General features: G+C 32.3%; 2 protein-coding genes across 2 annotated transcripts; both read right to left on the reverse strand.

The window, feature by feature from the left end:
• Positions 1-1,782: 1,782 nt before the first annotated feature.
• LOC139499353 (XK-related protein 6-like) lies at positions 1,783-7,515 on the reverse strand. Its single transcript, XM_071288038.1, has 4 exons — positions 7,400-7,515; positions 5,301-6,038; positions 4,834-5,042; positions 1,783-3,382 (listed from the first exon to the last, which is right to left on the reverse strand). The coding sequence occupies exons 2-4, from the start codon at positions 5,864-5,866 to the stop codon at positions 2,805-2,807; spliced, it is 1,353 nt and encodes a 450-aa protein (XP_071144139.1). The 5' UTR covers positions 5,867-6,038; positions 7,400-7,515; the 3' UTR covers positions 1,783-2,804.
• A 1,805-nt stretch (positions 7,516-9,320) lies between these two features.
• On the reverse strand, positions 9,321-18,860 carry LOC139498392 (uncharacterized). Its single transcript, XM_071286809.1, has 6 exons — positions 18,173-18,860; positions 17,108-17,316; positions 16,115-16,719; positions 11,560-12,308; positions 10,807-11,015; positions 9,321-10,129 (listed from the first exon to the last, which is right to left on the reverse strand). Exons 1-6 carry the CDS (start codon positions 18,778-18,780, stop codon positions 9,513-9,515), a joined length of 2,997 nt encoding a protein of 998 aa, XP_071142910.1. The 5' UTR covers positions 18,781-18,860; the 3' UTR covers positions 9,321-9,512.
• Between the last annotated feature and the right edge of the window lie 1,718 nt (positions 18,861-20,578).

Raw genomic sequence — 20,578 nt, forward strand, 5'->3', positions numbered from 1 at the left:
ATACATCTTTCAGTTGATACGATATTCAAGGGCTTGTATTTCCTATAATGCTTCTTATTTAAGGGTTGCAATAAAACCAAGAATTACGAGTGGTTAAATTGAATCATTCCTTCGTAAATTTTACGGACGCCATCATGAGTTGGTCGACCGTAATAGAATATCATTTTCACAGATGATGACGTAAAGTTCAAATGTCATTACCACAATCGTGTCCTCTTTTCCCAAAATGAGGCATACCGAATAATTTTAACCGGGTTTGTACAAATATAAGCAACACGACTGGTGCCACGTATACATCAGGATCTACTTACCCGTTCAGAGCATCTGAAATCATCATAGAATTTTGGTGGGGTTCGTGTTGCTCGTGTTATGTTGAGTCTTTTATTATTGTTGTCATGGCTTTTTAGTTTATTTTTGACTTATGAGTTTGAATATCACTTTTTTTTTTTTTTATCTTTCTCCTCTCTTTCACTTCTTCATTTTCTGATTTATGCATACCCTGTAGGCACACACAATCTCTATTCTTGATAAGTTCATTCAACACACTCAGTTTTGATATTACTTATATTTGTATGATATAAAATTAATTCATTAGATTGTCGTTTTCTGCTTCAGTAAGCTACAATTGCCTTTAACGCATACCTACCTTGACGTTTGGAATAACTTACTTAACACAGTTACTCTACTTGTACATCAAAACCCAAAATACAAAGCATGCTTGAGAGCTTGTTTTATCTTAAATGTGGAACTCATTTCCCAACCTTTATGCAAATGCTTTAAACCTAATGGTACAGAAACACATGGCAGCTTTAAGACCTGATCAGCAAAACTTTCACTACAACATTGTGTGTTTTTACTCTCCCACTCCTCAAAATAATGGAATCAACCTTTGATGATAAAAACAAAACTATCAATCCTCTGAAAAAGAATTTACTCTAGGAAAGTTTTTCAAAACTCCTCCAATCTCTACTACTTATACATCGAAATTGACGTACTAAAGCAGTCATCTAGTACCAGAATCTATGACAAACGAGACGATAATGATATTGAAATTATCAATTACCCACACCGTAGTAACAATATACAAAGTTCACATGGGTTATATACATTTCGCATTTGGTATTCAAGAGCTTGCGGCTGCTACTCAGATTTTATAAAATGTCATTAATTACGTGTTATAGTATTTTTTTAATTGTCTTTGTAAACGATTCCTTTTACTCTTTATAATCTATTCTAGGTTATATTCACTAGACATGGCTCGGTTCTTATACATTCTATCAATGCGTTATTGTGCTATGGTAAATTTTCGTATTCTTGTCTTTCGATTTTACTAAAATGCTTTGTTCATATGCTTTTTTGTTTTTCATTGTTTACATATTTGTTTGTTTTTCTGTAATAAAGATTATAACATATTGCTGTACCCCTATTATTGACATTTTTACCTTTTATGTCTGTTTGTTTTGTTGTCACATTGTTGTCAGTATAACGGAATTTTATGCGACTCATATAAATGAGAGGCTTAGCTAGCTATAAATCCAGGTTCTATCCACCGTTTCTACATCAGAAAATGCCTGAATATGACGGTTGTTATTCATTCGTTTGATGTGTTTGAGCTTTCGATTTTGTCATTTGATCAGACAACCGTTTTGAACTTTTCCCCTGGAGATCGGTATTTTGTTATTTCACTTTTCACTACAATTTACAGGATCATATGTTCATATAAGCTCATCATAGATATTTGCACTTAGCGTTCCTGGTTAAGCTAAATCCAGAAAAGCGCTTGGGATGCACGAAATTTATAAAATTTTATTTTCATTAATAGCACTGGATCGATACTTCTGCTATTGGGCTGGTTTACTAAAAAAAACCTGTTGAAAGATGTAGAAATGTGAAAAATAAATTAAAAAAAACCTAAAATTCTACTTCCCTTATGGAAATTTCACCGTAGCTGAATTTTACTTTACTTTTTATGCCCCTTTTGATCATTACGATACTTACATTTCTTCGTTCTTATACATCACTGCTTTTCAATGATTTGGTTCGAGTTATAGGGGATTGTTAACTTTAACAGTATAAATTTATCTGCAATATTTGCAAATTCCGACAATCAATGTCTCTTCCGTGATGCTGAGACATACATTACTAAATATCATAAATTTGTATAAACCCTATAAATAGCTGATAAAACCAAAAAGTATCAAATGTGAATACAAACAACGTACAAGAAAATAAAATTATGAGGGTAATGCTTTCAATAGTTTAAAATGATTCCCCACAATTAGATAAATGCAAGTGCTTAAACCAATTCCCTTCTCATATTAATGACCATTGTTTAAGAGTAACGTTTGATGTATCAATTTGGAAAACCAACATAACGCGTCGTCAACTAGATGCTACATAATTTTGGTTGAGACACTTAAAAGAAAATATGGAATTTCTGTTATACGAATATTTATTTCAGATATTAATATATTAAATTGAAATGCAATACTGGTATGAAATTGAAAACGGGAAAAGGGAATTTGTCAAAGACACAAATAACCCGACCAAAAAGCAGCAAACAACCCAAGTCCACAAATGGGTCTTATAGTTTGTTAACGTTTATTATTCAATTTAAAATATTACCTGAAAGGAATAACATGCATGGCCAAAATACTACATAGTACTATAGACCTCATTGACAATCAGGACTTGAATCCTCGGATAATAACATATACATAAAAAAGCAAATAATTCAGCACATTCATGGTCATAATAAATTGGTAGAGAGGAAATGGTATTTGGCATTAAAATCTATAAATATTTCAACAAAACCAAATGTTTGTATGTTCAGGATGGACACATTTATAATACAATATCTGGACAATAATCTGAATTACCATACATGAAGGTACTGAAACGATTACGGCGAGGTAAACCCATTCTCTTTTATGATGTGTAAAGTATGTCCATAGTGTTAACATGATGACGTTTTCTACAAATGTTACAAAATAATAAAACATAGTTCTGTATCGAGTTTTACCCTTCTGTACATTTTGGAAACAAAATATCAATACATATCCAATTACAATATAATGAACAATTTTATCTCTCATTTTATCATACATTTCTTGATTCTGACGCCCAACCCAAAGTGACATTAAGATCCAATGAATACATGTTGCTACAAGCATGTGGTAGCCAAACTGAGCTGCAGACAGTGATAATAGGATTATTCTTGGTGCAACTTCACAGGATTTCCAGATATAGTAGAAAATCACTCCTAAGAGGGACAGTTTCCTTTCCTTTCTATTATATGATAATCTGAGTGCCTTTTGATAAGATACCAACGACCAGGATACTCCAATACCAGATCCAATCATTGCTGCAGGTCGAACGATTTCTACAAGATAAAAACAAAGTAATGCTAAATAAACTTTTTCTAGATTTGGATAGTTCGGTCATTACCCGGGAATGTAAATGCAAATATATACGACAAAAAAGAGATGTTCCTTTGCGTTATTGTTAATTTTCCTTTTTTGACGGATTTCTTCTGTTTGCCAATATTTTTGGTGTGTATGTTTCCCACCTAGATCGCTATGGCCATGTATTTAGTCAGACGTTTAAAATGAACGAAATTTTTATTCAGTTCAATCATTCAGCCTTTGATTCGTAATGAATTACGTTTAACTTTTACTTAATTCTTTTACATATACAAACAATAGGTTTGGAAATTTGGCTGTACTTTTATAATTTTTATTTTAAACGGGCCATTCCATCCGTATTCTCATCGTGATGTTGTATAAACATTCTGTTTAATTTAGATACGATTATTCTCAACGCATTTATCCTTTAAATAAACTTACTGTTAAATGTAACTATCACGATAACACAGTAGTAAAAACTCTGCGCATGATGTTATTGGTAACTACTAAAATTAATCTTGTATTTTTATTAATTGACGCATACCTCATAAGTTTTGATAAACAGTAATAAAAACTTATGGTTTACATTCTGTCGATTCTATGTACTATGAGTATTCTTAGATCGGTCATTTGTATCTTGTATCTTTGTGTTAGTCTTTTTTTCGTTTCATGCAAATATGATGGGTCAAGCCATTTCCAAAGGATTTCTACAGTTTGCAGTTATATTTGTGCTGTGCAAAACTAGGGGTGTAAGTATAGATACCAAAACATTTTACCACTTTTCATTCTGTATGAAAGAGGAACGAAAGATACCAGAGGGAAAGTCAAACTCATAAATCGAAAATAAACTGACAACGCCTGGCTAAAAATGAAAGAAGACAAACATATAGATGAAACTGCCCTGTAGTTCAATGATTGCGATGTTTGCTGTCTGTCAGATTAGGTTTTTTTTTATTGGGTTTTCACCATTGCCGAAGACCGTCCGGTGACCTTTTATTGTGTAAGCCATATCATTTAAACTTTGGTAGTTAATTGTCTGATTGGCAATCATACCTGCTTTTTAAATGTTTAAAGTCGGTCATTCTTAAAACTACCCCTATTCCAAAAAGAAAATGTTATTTCGACTTCTTTCATTTCGCGTTTATCGCAAATCATATGGTATATATAACAGAACGACCCATTTAAAATTTGATTATTTTGTTTTTTCCACACATCCCTTCTTGTTACAGACCATTGTTTTTCATACATATTACTATATACACAAATGTTATGAATATGTCTTGCTAGATTTCTTGTTTACCTCAGGTACTGGTCGCTGTTATACTAAGACATGATTGAACAGGAAGTGGGTTTTTTGTCGTTCATATTTACGAATAGAGTTATGAGGGACAACAAATCTATCATAAATCACAAATGTATACAATCTTACGCATCATTAATCCATCAGTATTAGCTTCTGTCATTATGATATATATCTGTAAAACTAACTGTGGAGCAGATTCTAGGAAAGCTTCAATCATCCTCAACATGGCAGCATCTGCATTTTCACATAAAACCATTTTATAGAAATAACGTCTTTCACTTTCAGACAATGATCTTGATTTGCTTTTAAATCCGTAATGCATATATTCCACATTTCTATAATGAAAAGAATGCGTCATAATATCATTAACACATGTGAAAACGATATATTTTAAAGTAAACAAATAACAAAAAGGGCAGTACAAACGAGAAGAATGAAAACACATAAGTAAATTGACATGTTATAATTATGCTTCATAAAGGTTATGAGGGCTTTGAATATGTTTAAGTTTAGACTTTTTTTATTTTTGCCACCAGTCAACACAAAGAAAGCGAAACGAGAAAAGTATAAAAAAAAGCATACAACTAACTTACCTGACAACAGGTCCAAGCATAAAAGGTAAAGAAAAAAACCCTCTTAAAAACCACACTAGTTTCTTTGTATGCTTTTCGCTCTTCTCTTCTTTGGAATAGTCATTACAGTACCAGGAGATATTGATGGCATTTAATACCAGATGAGGAATGATGATAAACGATATAGTAAATACAAACGGAATCCATCTTTGAAACCGATAATATTCTTCAGCAAGAACCACGTCTGAAATCACATCAAATAAGAAAAAGACTATTGACAAAACTGCTGCAAGTAAGTCTATGCAACGGAACGGAAAGGGATATTTCTCAGAACTGGAATATTCAAACGATGAGTTATTTCTACAGGATCTTTTCAGATTGTCTTCATTGATATCTTTATCTAACGTTGAACCACTTCCATCTATGCCATCAACTAATATAAGTGGACTGTTTGTATCAATAATATATGGTTTAGGCTGCCTACAATGTGGTCCATCAACATCGTCTTGTCCCTCTGTATTATCTCCATTCTCATCACCGGCTTCATATTTCCCCCTTCTATCGTATGGAAACTTTCTGCTTACCATTTTGTCATTACAATTATTTTCTTACTCTTTTGTCTAAGATTATCACCAAATTGACCAGCATTTTATCGTCCAAAAATAAGAAATATCTATGGAATTCGGATTGGCAGAATGAAGGTCACAAAACTTATGTTGACTTGCATGGAGTCACCGCCTTCTTTTGTTTCATTCATATCTAAAAATAACAAGATGTGTACTATGATAGCTGCTCATTTAAACATCCTGCTTAACATATCAATGTCATCAATAGACTGGTGTATAATTGTCTTTGGTACTAGTATTTTAAAAACAGTTTTAATTAAAAGTAAACAGTTTTGTTGTCTTAATTGCGACTAATGCTGCGTAATCATAATATTTAGAAATCAATTATCATTTATAGTTAAAAGACACATTAAAAGCAGTGATGTTTGTGTGATTTAATTACCGGAAACGATTACGCTAGTATGGCCCAATTGTGGATTTCCTTCGGGTCAGTCATTTCATATACTAAAATAAGATATCTTAAAAATTGCTTAGTTTAAACATATTGTATTTGCAAAATTAGCAAAAGGGATTGGACACAAGATATAAAAACGCACGTTAGCGACGTCCTCTCCCTATTTGAATTACTACACAATAATACTATATATCGAGCTATATATATACATATATGTATATGCTCGGAAACGGGCCCTTTAATGGAATTAAATAAATATTCTTATTCTGATTATTTTTATTTAAAAGTGGCATGCGTCTCTTATCATGAAAATTAAATAACATAAGCAGTGCCAATTTTACCCCACCAAATATGTTACCGAGATAAATTCAAAGAATAGTACTCGTTCAAAATGACATCATACCTTTCTTTAAACACAATTTATACAAGATAATTAGGGGAATCCTAATCGATCTCTTGCTTCAAAATGTATATTTTACCACGAGGTTAATGTGTAAATCATCTTAATTTCTACTACATGCACACGTTCTTCTATATATATATGTTGCGTTAATGGCAATACTTTAAAAGTTCAGAAAGTGATTAGTTATTTATATACGTAAATATCTCGATTACAGAAATGAGATTTTATCTTCGTAATTAATTTCATTATGTTGTATTCATTGTAATAATGTACTGAAATATGGACCGAAGTCAATTATTAGTATTGTAATTGTGGTTGTACCAATAAAATATTTGTATTTGTATTTGTATTTGTAAAAATGCAATTCAAGCCTTTGTCTTTTGCCATGGTATTGTCTGTTTTAGTCGACTAATGTTTATTTTTATTGACACCTTGGTGTTTTTCTCCCTCTGAGCTAATTCTTAACAAAGCAATCCAAACTGAACCGGTCCGTTAGTACTAATCTGTTCTTTCTTAAATTTTCACTTCATAAATGAAATGTTATAAACACTTTCAAAATGTCGTGCATTTGAAGCGCATTTCTGTATTTTCTTTCATCCAAATCGCTCAAAAAGCGCATTTGAAAGCCATGTATGATTAAATACGATGTAATGTAAGCATTTATATGACAAAAAAATAAACCAGTAAATGAACATACCTTAAGTGAGTTGTTCATTGTGAAAAGTATATAGATATACTATCAATTGTAATAATATCAAAACTTATATCAGATCTGTAATTATCCGTAATGAAAATTATATTGTCATTTTTATCAGGTTTATTAAATAGGACAACAGTCATTAAGTGATTAGTTATATGTAATTCAGTATACTAAATTGTTGAGTTCATTGATCACCTATGTCTTAACGTTTGCATTTGCTAAAAATGAGCAATTTCATCATATTTTCAAACTAATAACATATACATCAATAACCCTAAATGAAATTAAAATCATCCAAAAATTCATATAAAAAAAAATCTGAAATCCATCCAATGTGAATACGTACGATGCATGTGTTTTTATTTTTCATTTCAGACTTTGTTCTCAACAGTTTATGAGGAAAAAAACCAAGATAGATAACAAAATCTGCGTTCATCCTGCAAAGTCAGGAAACATGTTTTATATTGAATAAGATTGATTATAATCTAAAACTAGTTTGTTTTTAATATCAATTGATTGGAAACGAATTGTTCTTTATTTTGAAATCTCTTTCACCCAATGACTTAAAAATTAAACTTGTTTTTAGATCAGCTTCAATGAGAGGAATACTGATACTACATTCGTTTGACGTGTTAGAGCATTTGATTTTGCCATTTGATTAGGGACTTTCCGTTTTAAATTTCACTCATAGTTCAGTAATTTTGTGATTTTACTTTATACTATCACCAGTTCTTCAGTTTTTATTATGCATTGGTTGATCATCGCAGCGTCACTGCCCCTTAATTCAATAGTGGTCCTTTTATTACTGTCATACATCACACTTGTCTTTTATCTGACAGATTATTTGATAAAGGTAAAAAGATATTCCAATGTATCACTAAAACATAGTCTTAAATATACCCATGCAAAAAGATGGGTACATAATTTATAAAGATACCATTAAGATCTGATCATTTATAATATGATAAGTTACCAATGAAGGTAAGAAGCAGACAAAAACAAAAGGACAACCATATAAATCACAAGTGATAGAAAAGCAGAAAAAGAACTAGAGGCTCACCTTGGTCTGTGAATATTAAACAATGGACACAGATGGATTCATGACAAAATTGTGTTTTGATGATGGTGATGTGTTTGTAGATCTTACTTTACTAAACATTCTTGCTGCTTACAATTATCTCTCTCTATAACAGTACTTTCTGTGGAAAATGTTATTGAAAATCTTCAAATTTTAAGAAAATTGTTAAAAATTGACTATGAAGGGCAATAACTCATTAGGGGGTCAATTGACTATTTTGGTCATACTGACTTATTTTTAGTTTTTACTTTGCTGTACATTATTGCTGTTTACAGTTTATCTCTATCTATAATAATATTCAAGATAACAAAAAAACAGCAAAATTTCCTCAAAATAACCAATTCAGGGGCAGCAACCTAACAACCGATTATCCGATTCATCTGAAAATTCCAGGGCAGATAGATCGTGACCTGATCAACAATTTTACTTCCTGTCAGATTTGCTCTAAATGCTTTGGTTTTTGAGTTATAAGCCAAAAACTGCATTTTACCCCTATGTTCTATTTTTAGCCATGGCGGCCATCTTGGTTGTTTGGCCGGGTCACCGGACACATTTTTTAAACTAGATACCCCAATGATGGTTGTGGCCAAGTTTGGTTAAATTTGGCCCCGTAGTTTCAGAGGAGAAGATTTTTGTAAAAGTTAACGACGACGGACGACGGACGACGGACGACGCCGGACGACGACGGACGCCGGACGCCAAGTGAGCTAAAATGAATTTAAAACATTCTACAAATCACTACTAAGAAGACAATAGAATGACAAATACCAACCCAACCAAAACAGGGGTGATCTCAGGTGATCTTGAAGAGTAACTAACTGAAGTAAATATAAAATAGACTTTACAAACTCATTCATTTATGCTGTGATTAGAACAATACAAAGTGAATTTATTGAAATATTTAGTCAACAATGACAATGCTAATTAGGAAACTTATTATGTTGGGGATAACTCTTTAAATTTATTTAATTCTTATATTATATTCTTAGCAGGAATGAAATATTAATTGAATAACCAATACATATGTTTTAATCATTCATTTAATGATTGTTTAGATGGTCTATTGTTTTGACATAATACAATTTCTTTATGGCTTGGATGAATTAATTTATAATACAATAACTGGACCATTATCTGAAGGACCATGAACGAAGTGACAGTACCGATAGCAGCAAGATAAAACCATTCACTTTTATGTTGTGTAAAATATGCCAACAGTATTAACATAATGATGTTTTCTGAAAATGTTACAAAGTAATAAAACATGGCTCTGTATCTGGTTTGTCCCTCTTGCACATTTTGGAAACAAAATATCAAAACGTATCCGATAACAATATTAAATATCCATTTATCTCTAGAAGTTTTACTCATCATTTCCTGCTTTTGACATCCTAACCAAATTGACATAGCAAGCCAATGAATACCTATTGCTACTAGCATATGAAAACCAAACTGAGCTGCAAATAATGCTAACACTATCGTTCTAGGTGCAGCTTCACAAGCTCTCCATATATAGTAGAAAATCACACCATATGCAGATAGGCCCTGTTCCTTTATATTATGTGAGGCTCTGAGGGCTTTGTGGTAGGATACCAACGTCCAGGAGACTCCGACCCAAGATCCAAACATGGCTGCTACTCGAACAATTTCTACAAAATATTATGAAATCATGAAATAACAGTAAAGACATATTATTTCATCTAGAACTACATTACATCTTTACATTGACAATTTTTTTGTCGGTTATCAGAAAAGTTTTTCATATCCTGTATTAACCACACAGATCGGGTATATGCTTACACTAAAGATTTCGTATTAAAACGATTTCATTTTTTTATTAAATAAGGCCGTTTGTTTTCTCGTTTAAATTGCTTTACATTGTCATATCGGGGCCTTTATAGCTGACTATGCGGTATGGACTTTGCTCATTGATGAAGGCCGTACGGTGACCGATAGTTGTTAATGTCTGTGTCATTTTGGTCTCTTATGGACAGTTGTCTCATTGGCAATCATACCACATCTTTTTTTTAGAAAGTGTCTTTAAAATATAAGTATTCTACGTGTTTGACTTTTTGTTTGAACATAATTTTCGTACAATTAATTGTGAAACACATGTGCCAATATTTTCCACATCATTTGTCAATTTCCTATACAGATACAATTTGTCAAATTCACGATATATGCGATGAAAAATAAATCAGTGCAATAAACAAATTGCTTGTAAAACTGTCTGATCCTTTTGTCATTTTGAACAATAAAATATGTTTTAACTAAAAAATTGCTTAAAACCTTACTGAACTAAAACATAAAAATAATATATTCTTACGCATCAGTAGGTTGTCGTTCTGTGTTTCGGTCATAATTATGTATAATTGCAGAACAAGTTGTGGAGCAGACTCTAGGAAAGCTTCAAACATCCTTAACATCGCAGCATCTGCATCTTCGTATAAAACATTTTTATAGAAATAACTTCTTCTACCGTCCGACAATGATGCAGATCTACTTTTACAGCCATAATAGATGTATTCAACATTTCTACAATGAAAAAAAAACGTTCATAACTTCAATTTACATTTCACAATGCAAGCAAAACGAAGATTTAAAAAGTATCAAAAGAAAACGCCAAATAACTCAAAGAAGTGATTAGGTAAAGAAATGTATTCTAACTGAAAAATAATAGAATATACTAAAGAATGTGGTGTGTCGATATCTTTAGTTCAGTTGTGTTAGGTCAATAGAAGAATATATGTATTTCGAGCAAAAGTTTAACCTATCTCACAAACTTATTCAAAGAAAACAATAAGAATAAAATGAATAAAAATTAAAAAAAAACCATTTTAAAATATAATAACACAATCCAATAGATAGCTAGGTTATAAAATTGGGTCGACCAAAATGAAGACGGGACATTTAGACTACTAATATAAAGGAGGTATTTAAGATAGGAAAAATCATTTTGTCTTCCAACATACCATCCAAGGCCCCTTAAAAATGTCTTATTTATGTTTTTTAAAGTGGGAGCATGGTGCTTTTAAAACGAAAACAAAATCGAAGAAGCGTTTACATTATGAAAGCTTACCTTACAATAGGACCAAGCATGAATGGTAAGGAAAGTAATACTCGTAAAAACCATTTCCACCCTTGTGTTGTCTTTCCTTTATTCTTTTCTGCCATATAGTCGCGATAATACCAGGATATATTGATCGCATTCATGACAAGATGAGGAAAGAAGATCAGTGATGCTGTAAATCCGAATGAAATCCATCTTTGTAGACGGTAATATTCTTCAGCCAGAACTACATCTGATATCACATCATATAAGAAGAAGACAGTTGATAAAATTGTTGCAATCAAATCTGTTCCACGAAACAGAAAAGGATATTCTTCAGAATTAAAATATTCATTAGTTTTCCAACAATTATTGCCACAGCAGCATGTCAACGCAACACTTGTTGCTTTATCAAATCCTGACACAGTGTCATGTTCATCATTATCGTGAGTTCTGTTAATATCAAGAAATTCATCCCCAGCACGTCTGGAAGGTGCCATCTTAGAATTATGACTCTTATTTATATGGCGAGCATCAACTTCATCACGACCACTTTCTGTTTTGTATTCTTCTTTAGAGGTTACTGTTTTACCATCATATGTAAATTTAAGGTCTTTAACCATAATTTTACCGTCAACTTCGTCAAAGGTCTCATCTTCGTCATATTTCACTCTTCTGGTGTAAGGAAACTTTTTGGTTCCCATTTTGGGATTTGCCTTTGCCATTCCTATTATCTGCTCTACACCTTTTCTTAACTTTTTTCTTTTTAGATAACCGACTTATTTCTTACGGTGACAAATATAGAGCCAAGACATCCTAATTTATTTTATATCAATCCAGTTTAGTCATTCCTTTAAATCATTCCGAGAATTCAAATCAGTGTTCGTCATACTACACGAAATTAAGTGTTCACCACACCGCAAATTGGTGGGATATCTATCTAGGTCATGTTTGGCTAGTAATACATGTATGATTAAACATCCTGTTGAAAACATTGTAAATATAATTAGAACGGGTATACATAGTCAATGGTTTTTTAAAACTAATTTGAAATTATGTGTTAGGCTGAGCGTTTTAATTACCGAAATTTTAGAGACTACATAGAACTGGTGAGGTGGGCATTTATTTTTCTACTTTATGTTAATATTGATAGCAATACCAATACTTAGTTGGTAGAGAATAACCCATGTGATATCTCGTTCGACGTTACATGCGGTTAATGCAAATAACTTTATTAAATAGCAGTAGTATAGTCATTATCGAGTTAAAAATAATTACAGTTGAAAAAAAAGTAGTCATAAAATAAATAATTTAACTTTGTTCGATACTGTTAATGTCGTCGATACAGTAACAGGAGAGGTAATGACGTTGCTAACGTAAATTGTTATTTTGATGACGTCAAACAATCACTCATAGGGAAAAGATTCAGTTTTCGATGGATTTTTATCATTCAAACTAATTTAACTTGAAAACGAGTTCATGGACACTTTTTTTAAAAAAAAGCCATTTGATTTGATTACGTAAGAAGATTATGTGTGCCAATTTTCATGAAAACGTGCATTTTGTTTTAAATTTGAGAAATATACTTTTTTTTTCTACATTCGTGATCATTTGATAAATACGAGCTATTTGAAAAAACAAATTGCACAAATTTGAAGGACATGTATATTAAACAGAATTTAACAAATAGTTTAACAAAAAACTGCTTGTGTTTATCTTTTAAAACATGCTATGTATTTCTGTCGAAAAGAAATATACGACTACAAATCCTAATTTTGAGCAAATATATAAAATTTTGACCTCATTTTACTTAAAAAGTAGCGCATGAAGGTATACTTTTATTACATATTTGATTTAATCAGGCAATAAATAGCCTATATGCAAATTGTCAGCAACATTTCAATATGGGATCAAAACTGTATCGTATGCCCTTTAGTAAGGAAGTGTATGTTGGGTAATTAATATTTTTTAGGTAGTGTGAAAATGGTATAGGATGTGAATTAAATATTCGTTTCGTTTGATTAAGGGAAAAATATGATTTTTCATTCTCGAAATGTCCTATTTTCGTCCGGCGATGCCGTTTAGAGGTCCCAAACCACCAAATGATCCCTCCAATTTAGTAGCCCTACTCGTGTGGTCTAGCGGGACGGCTGTAGTGCAGGCGATTTGGTGTCACGATATCACAGTAGCATGGGTTCGAATCCCGGCGAGGGAAGAACCAAAAATTTGCGAAAGCAAATTTACAAATCTAACATTGTTGGGTTGATGTTTAGACGAGTTGTATATACATTATGTACACAGCCATGTATCACCATCATTGATGGCGATCCGATGGATACATCTGTTGTAGGGTTGTCACTGACTCAGACGTACTTATGAATATAATTATTTTCTGTGACTGTATCTTACATTAATTTGTAGGATCCTTTACTATAGATAATTTAGCTGATCTGTAACAATAACAACTTCATGCCTTATATATCATGTACTGTAGTACGCCGCTAGATGAAAACTGACGTGGAAAGGTAACACATGGCCAGCGAAAGCTCTTTTTTTAGAGAGCCCAGGTGGTCGTGTGGTCTAGCGGGACGGCTGCAGTGCAGGCGATTTGGTGTCACGATATCACAGTAGCATGGGTTCGAATCCCGGCGAGGGAAGAACCAAAAATTTGCGAAAGCAAATTTACAGATCTAACATTGTTGGGTTGTATTTAGACGAGTTGTATATATATACGTACTTATAAATATAATTATTTTCTGTGACTGTATATTACATTAATTTATAGGATCCTTTATTATAGATAATTTAGCTGATCTGTAACAATAACATCTCCATGCCTTATATATCATGTACTGTAGTACGCCGCTAGATTAAACTGACGAGGAAAGGTAACACACGGCCAGCGACAAGTACGTCTGAGCCAGTGACAACTCTACAACAGATTTATCCATCGGATAGCCATCAAATGATGGTGATACATGGCTGTGTACATAATGTATATACAACTCGCAATTTTTGGTTCTTCCCTCGCCGGGATTCGAACCCATGCTACTGTGATATCGTGACACCAAATCGCCTGCACTGCAGCCGTCCCACTAGACCACACGACCACCAGGGCTATATATATAATGACTGAATAAATAGTCAACGATTAATCTTATAGGGCGATGGATCATGTAATATGATTCTGTACACTACAAAATATGATATATAACAAGTCAAAAAGGGTACAACATCACCATTAAATAACTATAAAATGAACAAATATTAGATATTTCGGATAACAGATATCCTTCTTCGATAATAGCACGATGTAATGTCAATATATTCAAATTGAGACACTATCAAAATCTTGAACGTTTATACAATTTAAGCGGACACCACAGACGCTGGTACAATTTTAAAATTTCCACACACGGCGCAAAGATTACAAAGATATGCCAAATAAAAATAGTTATTTGCGATGTGAACTGGCACAACTCTAAATTTCCAAAGGTTGTGACAGTTTCGATGTGATAACTGCCTGGAGGGCAGTCCTCAAACAAAAAATAAAAAATGCCCTAACCGATCCAAGTTGGTATAATTTTTCAAATTTCCTGTTACAAAACTTTGAATTATCCCAGGAATAGATTACCTTAACCGTATTTGGCACAACTTTTTTGGAATTTTGGGTCCGCACTACTCTTCAACTTTGTATTTGTTTGGCTTTACAACTATTTTGATTTGAGCGTCACTGAAGAGTCTTGTGTAGACGAAACGCGCGTCTTGCGTATTAAATTATAATCCTGATACCTTTGATAACTATTTTTCCGTTTGGAAGATTCGTGATTTGTTTTTGTTACCGTTTTACCAATGGGAAATAACAAGATTTGCGTCCAGAATATGCACCAGCATACAGGAATATAGGAGTAAATATGATTAAACAGGTCGGTTAAAATCTAAAGATACTATGATCTTGGTTTTCAAGACAAAATTGTTTTGATCTATTTATTGTAACTGGTCATATGTCATTATACTTTTAACCACTGTTTTGTGTAATATGTTATATATCTATTTATATTAATGTGGAATATTTAAATAAAGATAAAAACAATGTTCACTAGTCCTGGAAAGTTCAGAATTAAAAACGTGTGCAGCTCTTAGATTATTGAATATTCCGAACAAAACGAGTAACAATTGGGATTCAACATGATGAACATGATGAACTAGGTCAACTATCAAAATAAAATGGGTCATACATTATCTTTAACTTATACCATTTCAAGGCATTCCGGATATTCCGAGAAACAACAATCAAAATGAATGACAAAAATAAAGAGATGGCAAATTTTCTTCACCGATAACTGCTTATTCATCGACACTTTCAGCCGATCAAATTAGGAGTATCGACAAACAATTTGCATCTCAAGTTCAATTGGGTATTGTTAACAAAGAGGAGTTTTCCGCGTCTTTTCTATGGTTAATACAAGAAATAATATAATGCTTTCGGGGACGGTTCATCTTGTAATATAATAACAGGGCTATAGTAATGTGTTATTTGTGTACACTTGTTTTATTGGGTATTGGTAACAAAGAATAGTCAAATGTTTTCAGCGTCTTTTCTATGGTTAAGACAAGAAATAATATAATGGTTTCTGGGACGGTATATCTTGTAATATAATAACAGGGCTAAAATGTGTAGCACCATACTACATATAACAAACCCTATTATAGGAAAGTAATACCAGTCTTCTCTGTGATCAGTAAAATGAGCCCAAGCGGCTATCATTGCTAAGTTTTCCATATATGTAATGAAATAATATAACAATAACTTATAACGTGTACGGCCTTGTTGAACACTCTGATATGAAAGTATCAAAATATATCCCAAGACAATATTAAATATGATTTTTTCGAATCTTTTTGTGTAAACGTCAGGCTTCTGAAACGCTATCCATACAGACATTATTATCCAGTGAGGTATGAGAACAGCCAATAACATATAATATTTGAATTGTGCTGCAAATACTGCGAAGACTATCATTCTTGGTCCAACTTCACATGTTCGCCAAAGGTAATATAAAATGGTGCCACGTGCTGAAACATCACTGTCTTTACTACTATGTGAGGCTCGTAGAGCATTCTGGTATGATACCAACGAACCTGACACACTAATCCAGGATCCAAAAATAGCAATTCCTTGAACAATATCTACAATACAAGACAATAAAAAAGAATGATTTATAAAATTCAAGCAATATTTTATACAAAACTGTAGCAAGATTGTCATATCATTTGTTTTGTAAATCATCTTGAAAATAAAAACATGAACTGATACTAGTTTTACATATATATATCTTGCCAATGTGTAGAGATCTGTCAAAATTTACTAATGTTATCAACTCTGCAGTATGGGCTACTACTATTATCACATTAATTTTCTTTTTCGCTGTTTTAGAATGATAAATTGCCTAATTTCTATCAAGAATATTTTAATGTTCAAAAAATGTAGCACAAAATAAAAAGTAAGCAGCAAAGAAAAATACCACAAACTAGTTAATTATCTTCAAATAAAACAGAAAGTTTGAAATTAATTTACGAAGGAGTATTGAGTCATCGTGTGTATCTGTCAGTATTATATACATCTGTAGTATGAGTTGTGGAGCAGATTCTAGAAAAGCTTCAAACATTGTTAACATGGCAGCATCTGTATCTTCGTATTTCATTTGTCTGTAATGGTATCTAATATCAAGTTCGCTGGACTTCACAGATCTGGTTTTCATGCCATGATACATGTACTCGATGTTTCTAGAATTACACATAAGATTAACAGATTTAGAATTAATGTTTTATCAGATAAACGAAAGATATTCTCTGTAAGAATTTCAATAACTTGTATATCAGCCAGGGTCGGATTGTATCCTAAAGAAAAACTGGTATACCTCATCGTTAATGTCGTAATTGGCGTGATAATTACACGAATTAATACAACCGAAGCGACTAAATAAAAAACTTTGTAAAATTTGCATTACATGTACTTATTCTTTACCATTTCGTCCTGAACATGCATGAAATATTTTCCACTGGACGTTAAGCAACCAACAATCAATCAATCTTTGCCATTTGCATTTTAAATCATATTTTGTACATTGAAACACATGTAATTCAATCATTATTTTTATATAGGAATAATCTGTGTACAAACACTTTAGATGAAAATAGTGTACTTTTTTTCATCTGCATTACGTTGACAATCGAAATGTCAATGTCTGTTCGTTTGTCGCTGTTGCAACTCTTTCGTTCAATATGTACTCATAAGAACACAGAGAAATCTGTCTGTATAGTTATGTGCTGATGTTGTGTTATTGTGTTCAGAAGCTGTTTTACTTAGATACTTCATTGATAAAGCAAATGTACAGACGTAACACTTTATTTGTGTTTTGTTTAATATGTTATCATACTTTATAAAAATTGGCATTACTTGCCGTACAGAAAGGTCAAACAATTTGATAGAGTGCTAGTCCAAATAATTATGACGTCTGGCAAGGCTATTTTAATTTCTATTCTGAGACGCCTTCCTCTGGCAAGGCTATTTTTTTTTCTGGGAGACGTCATCATTTTTTGGACTAATACAGTGCATGCATACTATCTATAGTTTGCTTACCTTGCAACAGGTCCGGAAAGCAAAGGCATAGAACAGAAAATTCGCAAAAACCAAACTGAAAACTCCGTGACTTCAGATTTTTTTCTCCTTTCTGCAATGAAGTCGCGAATGTACCAACTAATGTTTATCGAATTCATTATCAAAAGTGGGAACAAAATAAATGACGCCGTAAAGCCAAATGCTTCCCATCTTTTTAAGCGAAAGTATTCTTCAGCAAGATAAATATCCGATATTATATCGTAATAATAAAGAATGATACCTATGATGGTTCCTATAAGATGTTTCCCATGGAAGAGTAATGGATATTCTGTTTTATCAAATGCATTAGCATATTTCCAGCGTCTACCACCACAACAACAATCTAACAATTTATTTGACAATGAATCCTCCACAATATTCCCGTCTAAGGTATCGCTATCAGGTGAGTCGTTATCTAAAGCATAGGAACGTGAAGAAAAAATCATTTTTTCTGTGTCGGCATTAAATTGTATGTCCCATTCGTTGTGTAATTCAGTAGGATCTTCGTCATGTTCTTTGTTTCTACATATTTGGTGTGTCATCAAAGACGTAGTTGCTTCATCGTCTTCGTCATTGGCGGACCACTCCATTTCTTTTGACAATTTATATAAAATATCCGTGCTAATAGCAACTATTTTGTATATGTTGTTTTATGTAAATATTTTCTTATATAAAAATCCACGCAAGAATGACAATATTTTCTAACGACAGATATTTATTGCCTCTTTTGAAAATCCATGTATTAAAAAATCCTTTCATTATGAAACATTTCAGACGTTATTTACAATGTGTATTCGTCTGAAACGAATAAGTTATGAATTATTTAAACATTAAAACTGATTATTAAAAATAAAAATATAAAAAAAAATATCATGTAATGATGTATTTTAAAGGAAATAAGCCTAATAAGAGATTACTAATAATCAGGGATTATGTGTATAAATAAACTCATCATCAATACCAGGATTTAAATTTTGTATTTACGCCAGACGCGTGTTACGTCAAAACAAAAGACTCATCAGTGACGCTCGAATCCAAAATAGTTTAAAAGACCAAATGAAGTACGAATTTGAAGAGCATTGAGGACGAACATTCCTTAAAGTTTTGTCAAAAACAGCGCAATAGCGAATATAATATATTCCTGAGGTAGAAAAGCCTTAGTAAGTTAGTATTTCATAAATTCAAAGTTTTGTCAACAGTTAATTTATAAACATGACCTTATCAATGATACATAGTGAAATTCATAGTGTAATTCATGTCAGCATATAAGTGCTGACTACTTGGCCGGTCATACCCTCGGGGTATAAAAACTCCACCAGCAGGAATTCCTTGCCATTTGGGGATTTCATGTTATCCCTAACATTTAAAAAAAAAATGTATACATGTATCACACATATTCCTTGACCTTTAAAAATAGAATGTTTGATCGTAGTTTTCCTAATTTTCAATGATAGCCACATTTATAGACATCATTAAGGGGCAAAATATTTTAGGGGAAATTAGGCTTTTACGTTTTTGGAAACGACTATTTGGGAGGACGATTTTGAAAATATATGATCTGGCTTAGCAATAACTGAAAATAAATAATTTTGACCATTGTAGGTTGTGAAAGAGATTGATAACAAATGATCACGCGACAAAGCCGAATAACAATAAAATTGAGAATGGAAATGGGGAATGTGTCAAAGAGACAACAACCCGACCAAATAAAAAACAACAGCAGAGGGTCACCAACAGGTCTTCAATGTAGCGAGAAACATTTAAACAGAAATGTTTATAGAACAAAGATTATATTCTATAGAAAAGTGATTAAATTTATCTCTGCATCTGGTCTTCAACATCTAATGAAATAAATATCTTTAGAAAATGAACGTTTAAATGATATTTCATTTCAACACAAAAGTGCTGATAACTAGGCTGAGATACGTCAAAGAGTAGTGGCATTAAAACGGTGGTTGTATAACTCATCAACGGTAATAGGTTTATAATTAAAGAACGCTAGACACATCAATGGAACTCAGACATTCGAGAAGCCAAATCCAATACAAAGTTCGGAGCATAGAAAGTTGTGTCAAAATAAAACTGATGCTATATGTGACTTGGGTAACATTAACCACCAAGGGTTTCACCAGATACAACTTTTTAGAAAGTGAATTATCAGAAAATAAAACTGCCAAATATGTTTCATGTCAACGAAATAATTCTTATTACTGAGCTTGTAATATTGTAGCAGACGAAACGTCCAGCAGAAATGACAAATTGTCAAGGTGCTTTTAAAAAAACTCATCAATTAGTCAGATTTCAAGGCAATTACGTCTTTACATATCTTAATTCATTATAACTTGCAGCTGTACTGATAAGTTGTCAAGAAAATAAGTAGCCTCATTG

Source organism: Mytilus edulis, chromosome 1 (genome assembly GCF_963676685.1).
Source record: "Mytilus edulis chromosome 1, xbMytEdul2.2, whole genome shotgun sequence".
Lineage (NCBI taxonomy): Eukaryota > Metazoa > Mollusca > Bivalvia > Mytilida > Mytilidae > Mytilus > Mytilus edulis.